This window comes from Papaver somniferum, chromosome 11 (genome assembly GCF_003573695.1).
Source record: "Papaver somniferum cultivar HN1 chromosome 11, ASM357369v1, whole genome shotgun sequence".
NCBI classification, from domain to species: domain Eukaryota; kingdom Viridiplantae; phylum Streptophyta; class Magnoliopsida; order Ranunculales; family Papaveraceae; genus Papaver; species Papaver somniferum.
In genome coordinates, this window is record NC_039368.1 from 41,999,293 (window position 1) to 42,006,914 (window position 7,622).

The 7,622-nt window shown below is 39.2% G+C and overlaps 1 protein-coding gene across 1 annotated transcript; it reads left to right on the forward strand.

The window, feature by feature from the left end:
* Positions 1-2,824: 2,824 nt before the first annotated feature.
* On the forward strand, positions 2,825-3,361 carry LOC113324338 (nucleolar transcription factor 1-like). The gene is made up of 2 exons (XM_026572654.1): positions 2,825-3,085; positions 3,188-3,361. Exons 1-2 carry the CDS (start codon positions 2,825-2,827, stop codon positions 3,359-3,361), a joined length of 435 nt encoding a protein of 144 aa, XP_026428439.1.
* The last annotated feature ends 4,261 nt before the right edge of the window (positions 3,362-7,622 follow it).

A 7,622-nucleotide genomic window follows, 5' to 3' on the forward strand; every position in this document is an offset into this window, starting at 1 on the left:
GTTGAATATTAATAGTTGAACCATTATTCCTTAGCCTGAGCAAATATTGCTCATCTGAGCAAGTGTTGTTCGTTTGATGAATTATTGGTAGCATAACCAAATAAAATATTATTTTAAGATACTGGAAATTGAACCGAGTATAATTAATAAAATGTTGATCATGGTATCGTCGTAAAATTATTAGCGTTCGAATTTGGAATTATGAACCTTGGACTCGAAACCCTAATTTGATCAATTGATGGTTTATTGAAAATTAACCACGGAGTGAAAGAGGGACCAACTACATGGCATGATGGGTCGACCATGTAGCGCCCACATGATTGGTGAAAGAATGATTAAATGCTGGTCTAATCATTTATTAAAATAATGCTCGTTTGAGCCTTAGGTGATAAAACCTAATTAATTATGAAGAGATGAGGGACCGACCAAGGGGTCATGAAACCGGCCCTAGTTGGTCACGGGATCGACTGACGATCATTCCATGAAATTCCAAGTTGTTTGGAAAGATTATGGACCTAATACGTGCAATTCTGCAAATTAGGTCAAATTGTGAAAATGCGTGGGACTGGCTCCTTGCAAGAAAAAGAGACAACCTTGGTAGGTCAAGGTAATATGCTCACGTTTCCAAAGTGTCTGTGTCTCACTCCTGAGAATTTTGATATTTTCTGGTGTGCGTTTGAGTAACATTTTGAGAAAATATGAAAACATCAAGGATTTTGCTGAAACTGAGGAAACTTCATAAGATGAAGGAAATAATGATAATAAAAATGAAGGAATCATGAAGTGTGGGACCGTCTATGACCAAGACATGGCCGGCCGGCCAATAAGCACGGTCCCATGGCATTTTCCTAATTTTATATTATTTTCATGATTTTAGGAAAATATCATGAAATCAAGGAGTTTTGTTGAAATCAAGGAGTTTCCTTGAAGTGAAGGAGTTTCCATGAGATGAGGGAAACAAATAATATTAAGAATAATAAAATAAGGGCGTGTGGGACCGGCTTGGGCATGGTCGGCCGGCTAGAGGCCGGTCCCGTGAGTTTTCCCTAATTTTATATTGTTTTCATGATTTGAAGGAAATTTCATGAGATCAAGAAATTTCATGGGATCAAGGAAATAATAATAATAAAATAATAAAGAATTCAAGGTGTGGGAATCGCCACAACTAGGGCATGACCGTCCGGCTAGTAGGCTTGGGCCCGCGTACCTTTCCTAATTATTTATTATTTTCTTGATGTGAAGGAAACACCATAAAACTGAGAAGTTTCCTTGAAACGAATGAATTTTGTTCAAATGAGCGAATTTTCATGAGATCAAGGAAAATAATAAAAATATGATAAAATATAGAATTGGGTATGGGACTGGCCACGGCACGACCGGCCGGACGATGGGCCCAGTCTCCCGGCGCCTTGATTAATATTTTATTATTTATTATTTTCTTCCTATTTTTGCATAGGTTCATCGTTCCTTCGTCTTTTGTAATGCTCGTTAGTGCATTATTGCTGAGTACACTTGCACCATTTTAGTCGGGGCTTACTCGATAGTGGCTCAGAGGCCTGTACATTGAATATTTATTACTAACGCATGGAATTCTGCTGAGAAGAATCATGAATTGAAGTAACAAAATATTATGAATAATGTGGAATATTTTCCAGGGATTCAATCAATGAATCTAATAATTTAGGAACAATTAATTAATGACTCTATACTAGTACGAACGTCTAGGAGTATAAAATATTCAGGAATTGAGTGATATGAGCTTGTTGGTGATGGAACCTTGGTCGTTTTAGGATTCGTGGGTCCGGCCCAAAAAGGAAATCCTTGTGGAATTAGGTTTTGGAAATAAAATTTGATATAAAAGGAACTAATTCCTCCTTTTTTTATTCCACCTATACGACCACCACCTTCATCACCTCTTTATCTCCTTCACGTCTTTTTTTTTTGTGTACGCCGGAGCCGACCGTCACCACCCATAGTTGGCCGAATTCCGGCCAACTCCGGCGCCGACCAGGTACGTCAATTATTTATTTTTATTTTTGATGCTCCATGAGTTGTTCATGCCTTTTCATGTAGAGATTATGTATGTATATACATGTGCATATATAATTGTGAGTTTTGCAGAAAACCCTTGTTTTGAAAACGTATGTCCGTTCATTCAATCGTTAGTTTTAAGAAACTAGTAAAAAATCCCTGATTTAGGAGAGATTTTTTTTATATATAGACCTGTTTATAGTGATAAAATATTGTTTATGAGCTTTCATGGAAACCAAAACATTATCTTAAAAGGTGTGAATTTTCACAAATCGAAATAAACCCTCGTTTCAAAGATGAACGATCGTACGAAGGAAAAATAGGATATATATTTTTTTGTTGACAGAACCGTGGAATATCCACAATTTTATTCACGTGACTTTCTGCTCACGCCCAAAAAAAAATTTAAAAAGATTTACGTGAGTAAATCACGCTTTTTTTTGTATATATATGAATACATATTTTTGAAAATCAAAGCCTGACTTTGAGTAATATTTTTTAGAAGTAAACAATTATTTATGGTAATATATTGTTTTGATGTGAACTTTTCATAACTCAATGGTGAACGTTCACACGGTAGAAATTATGTTTATGATTTTATGAAAAATTAGGTTTCAAAGCTAAAGTTTTGGTCGCTTTGTAGGTTTCAAGAAACGAGAGCTTTGAAGTATTAACTCTTATATCAGAATCACTATTGTTAACGAAATCATAAACAAGTAGGGGTTGAGGATTACCATTTCATTGTGAAATTGATATTGGCATATCCATGATTCCGCGTTTCTGGTTTCAGATAATGGTGACTTCCAGCAGTGATTATTCCTCTAGCTCTTCCGATGAAGATTCCAGGATTCATGTGGCCAAAGCACGTGCCAGTATGGATCATGCTAAGAATATAATAAATAGCATGCCCCTCGATGAGCTGAAAGCCTCCCGTGATGAACTCTTGAATAGGAAGGCCCGAGAAGAGATAATAGCTAATTATCGGGAGAAAAGACGTAGAGTTCAGCGGAAAATGCTAGAATCTGAGGAGAGACTCCGATCTCGTCCTGATGGTGTAGCCTCATACTCAGATCCCTCATATGTTTAGGAAGGACCCTAGGAGCCGGAGGAACGCAGGAGTAGGACGTATCCACCTCACAGGGAGATTGAGCGGCAGGTTAAGGCCGATCTTCAAGCTGAATGTGACGAAGAAGATTACTGGAATGTAATAAATGGTGATCTCATCGAGGATGAATTCTCTAGTTCGGACAGTGACTCTGAGAAAGAGTTTGAAGGAGAATCTTTAGATGATGATGATGATGATGACGAATCGGATGACTCTGACGATTAGTCTTGCTCATGATCTTTGTTAAACATTTGAATATTTTTTCTTAGTCTTTGTAGTAGACATCTCTTTAATTATTTGAACAGTTTCACTTCAGAATTAGGATTTTATTTTTGAATGAAAAACCCTTTTATTAATATTGATTCTTCTTGATTGAGTTGAACGAAATGGACCAATGTTCATGCGCCAAAATCCATCATGATCCCTTGGTAATAACATCCTATGGCGAAAGCGTTAGAACGTGTGAATATCACATGTGTGACATGTATAAAGTCGTGGGGCTCTTCTATGACCGCATCTGGTCATCATCAGTCCCCAATACATTATTTTCCTTCATGCCTCCAGTATTGATCTGGTTTGTAACTTAGGGTTTCAGTAAAACTCGCAACTGAATTGACCATTTGTAGAGGATAAGTGCTCACTGTATCTTGTATATATCTCCAAGACTTATGATTTATCATTTACGCAAATATTTCCTCCATTCCTGAGTTAGTTTCATCGTAAAGAGGAAATTTTGATTATCATACCTTCACCAACATGTCAGACAGCAGTTCATCTCCTCATGTGTCTCCATTAAAGTGGGGAGGCAAGAAATCCGATTTGGTATGTGGTATTCTTTTTATGTTTCTTTCTTTTTCGCAGTCAATGGCTGACTAAAGAAAATGTTTGTTGCAGATGAACCAAGGCGACCAGTGTTCATCTTCTTCCCCGCATAGCTCAAGACCCAAGCATACAATAAAGATTACTGCTCGTTTCAAATCTGCTCGTGCAGGTGCCGGAACATCTGTAGGTCTTCACAGGGAATTTCTTGAATAATATTTATCCAAATTTCTAGTGAACTTGAATGTTGTATTTGCAGGTTGATATTCATGTTGTAGAGGACGACAAGAATAAGAAAAGACAACCGACAGTAGCAGCAATTGATGATGAACATGCTGATGACGACTCGATCAACATTGTAGACGCTGATGTTGGGGTTCTTCGTGAGTACACGACTGTTGGGCTTCTGTTTGACATTCCCATGGAAAATACTTGCCCAGATAATCAACTTGTTGGTGGCTTCATCGTGCCCAAGTGTCATGCGCCTTTGTACACCAAAATATAGAGAAAATACGGACACATTGCCACCACAGAAGCATTTAGGGGTTTCCTTCCAAATCTCTTGACCACGGTTGCTGGCTTGTTGCCTATTATTGAAGACATGGACAAGAAGAACTTGCGGGATGCCAAGAATAAAGAGTTTTACAAGTGGAATGATATGATCTCGATTTGTGAGCTATTGAAATTCAATGTAAGATGGCTTCGTTGTCGCATCGAAATTATCAAGATTGATAGGGCTGTTGTTGTTGCCCACATGATCTCTTCATCGACTGCTAGCATGGAGGAAGAGAGAGCACTCGCTTTGGAATCAGCGAGAGTTGATAAAGTAATTGAGGATCTGAGGATAATGAATGAAAACTTGCGAACGAAGCTGAAGATGATGTCCAGTAAGAATTATCTGTTATTGGACGGTGTGCTCTAGATGAGCATTAATGATTGTTGTTTTTTCGAATAGGTTTAGGCTTTTCTTTAGGTAGAATCATTGATCGTGGCATGAAGGAATATTTTTTCATTTATGAGATGTTTAATGAACAAATGAGCATTTTGCACGCTCTTTGGAGGAATATAAATTACATTTTGAAAATGCTTGAAATGATGAAAAGATAATTGTTTTCTACGGATCAGGCATAATATTCTCTGAGCCATTTACCGTTGATTATATTTCCTTCCACTCCTCCATCAATAGCTAAGATCTTGTAATATCCACTGGATACTGCCTTGATGACTACATATGGTCATTCCCATCTCGGAGAGAACTTGGGAGCAGACAAATCTTGTTGAATGTGTTTTGTTGTCTTTAATACCAAATCTCCTACTTGGAATGTTCGAGGTCTTACCATTTTGTTGTAAGCTCTGGAGATCCTTTGTTTGTATGCTTCTACGTATTTTCCACCTTAGTCCTCATCGACTCAAGCATGTCCAGTTCAGCAATTCTTGAGTTGGACACTTCGGCTTCATCTCATTGTACTCCACTGGCTATTGCAATCCTTGCTGAAGGAATTTTGATTTCTGCTGGGAGTATTGCGTCGGCTCCATAAACAAGAGAGTATGGTGAAGTTCCGATCGAGCTTCTTGGTGCGGTCCGATAGGCCCATAAATCCATAGGAAATTGTTCATGATACGTTCGTGGATTATCATGAATTGTTCGACTAAGAATTCAGATCAAAGTTTTGTTGGTGCTCTCTGCTTGTCTGTTTCCTTGGCGATAGTATGGTGTGGAGAAAACTTGTTTGATGCCATATTCTTCGAGCAATTCCGTCACGTGATTTTATGCAAAAGGAGTTCCATTATCAGTGATGATGTGTTTAGGAACACTGAATCAACATATTATGTATTCTTTGATGAAGGCTGCAATCGTGACTCCAGTGGTGCTTCGGAGAGGAATAGCTTCAACCCGTTTGGTAAAATACTCAGTTGCAGTGATGATGTATTCATGCTGCTTCGAAGATGCTGGATTGATCTTTCCGATGATATCCATTCCCCAGCTATAGAAAGGCCACGGACTATTCACAGAATTCAATGGGAGACAAGGAGTGTGGATGAGATTACCATGGATTTGGCATTGATGACACCTCTGAACGTGCGCAGCTACATCGTCTTCCATGATCGGCCAATAATATTTCTCATGAATCCGGAGAAATAATTTCCTTTTTCCCCGATGTTCTCCATCGTGCATTTCTTTTAAAATTGTTGGGATTTCATGCTCAGCTAAGCATCTCAGTAAATTCACACCAAAACTTTTGCAGTATAAGATTCCATCAAGAAAGACAAATATTTTAGCTCTCTGAATGAGTTGATTGTTTCTTTCTTTTCCAACGGAAACTCATTGTCTCGAAGGTACTTGACGTAAGGCTCCCTCCAGTCCCCAGTGTGATGGACTATCAAAGCTTCTAAGTGATGAGGAGGCGTCTGACAATTGGGACAAGATCTTTGCAGGATTCTTGATTGAGTCTCCATAGAAGGCCAATAGTATCCCATCCTTTGAAGCTTTCTGTAAAGTGTTACCACTAACGTATGTCCGTGATGAGTGCCAAATATTGTATATATTTATCCCTTTTTGTTGGCATTTAACTCATCTTTTGTGCATTAATTCTACATTTTATCCCATATTCTGTATTTTCATTGTTTTCAAGAATAAATATTTTTCTTACTTAATTTTGCATTTTTAGGTAATAAATAAAGTCTGGATGACTTGCGGAGCAAAAAGAGCAGAAAAGTAGTGAAAAGCCGGGAGAAATCACGCAAGGAAGCCGCGAAGAATGGTGCGCACAACCTCATTTTCTACACACAAAAACGCCTCCGTTCTCAGCCATCAGATCAGTTCTCAGAAGCATCCGATGGTCGCTCCTTCATAGAGCATCAAAATCTGAAGTCTCTGCCAAGCACCACAGCGCTGAAATTCCAAGCCTTCAGATTAGATGGTAGTTGAATCCAACGGTTGCTCCCTTGCTGTTCATCAAAGTTTGATATCTCCGCCTTACACTACAACACCTAACCTAATCTAGCACCGTTCGTTTCGTTGTATCACTTCATCCGACGGTCGCTCCTCGCTTGCCTCCGCATCACCGTCCGATCTACCTACCAGCTCCACATCTCACGGCTTAGTCTTGCTGAACATCAAAAATCGATGAACCCGCCACACACTGGAACACCAAACCCTATACCAGCTACCCAAACGCACCCTTCTCCCAAACCATCGACTTCTTCCTCTCCACCCTCTGCAACCACCATCACCCTGCCACAACCACCTTCTCCCTGCCGCGCCACCAAACGCCCTGCCACAACCACCTCGAGCTCACACACTGCCACCCTATCATCCTACACGTGATTGATAGCTTCCCCCATCCTTCTAGCCCTTTATCCCATCAACTTATTACCTAACCTAAACCCTAGGTTATGGGTTGATGGATTAACGTGTGCTAGAGAGAAATTGAAGGCATGGAGAGGTAGAGGAGGACAAATAGAAGCATGGGTCGAGTTTAATTTGATGTTGCTACATCAAATTAGGTAAAAAAATCAAACCCTAGTCTACTGTTAATTTGGGAATTTTTTTTGGTAGAACCCTAATTGTGTCTGTGGGTATAAATAGCCTTGTGGGTGTTGTTGTAAAACTTTATGCTTGGATTAGCCGGCGTCCAGGACTTTCATGTCCTGTTAATGTGTTTTT

Bases quoted from the DNA above. Each gene is read 5' to 3' on its own strand.
- LOC113324338 (XM_026572654.1), top strand. From the start codon at position 2,825: ATGGTGACTTCCAGCAGTGATTATTCCTCTAGCTCTTCCGATGAAGAT. The intron at 3,086-3,187 runs GTAGCCTCATAC...ATTGAGCGGCAG, and splicing joins TCCGATCTCGTCCTGATGGT to GTTAAGGCCGATCTTCAAGC.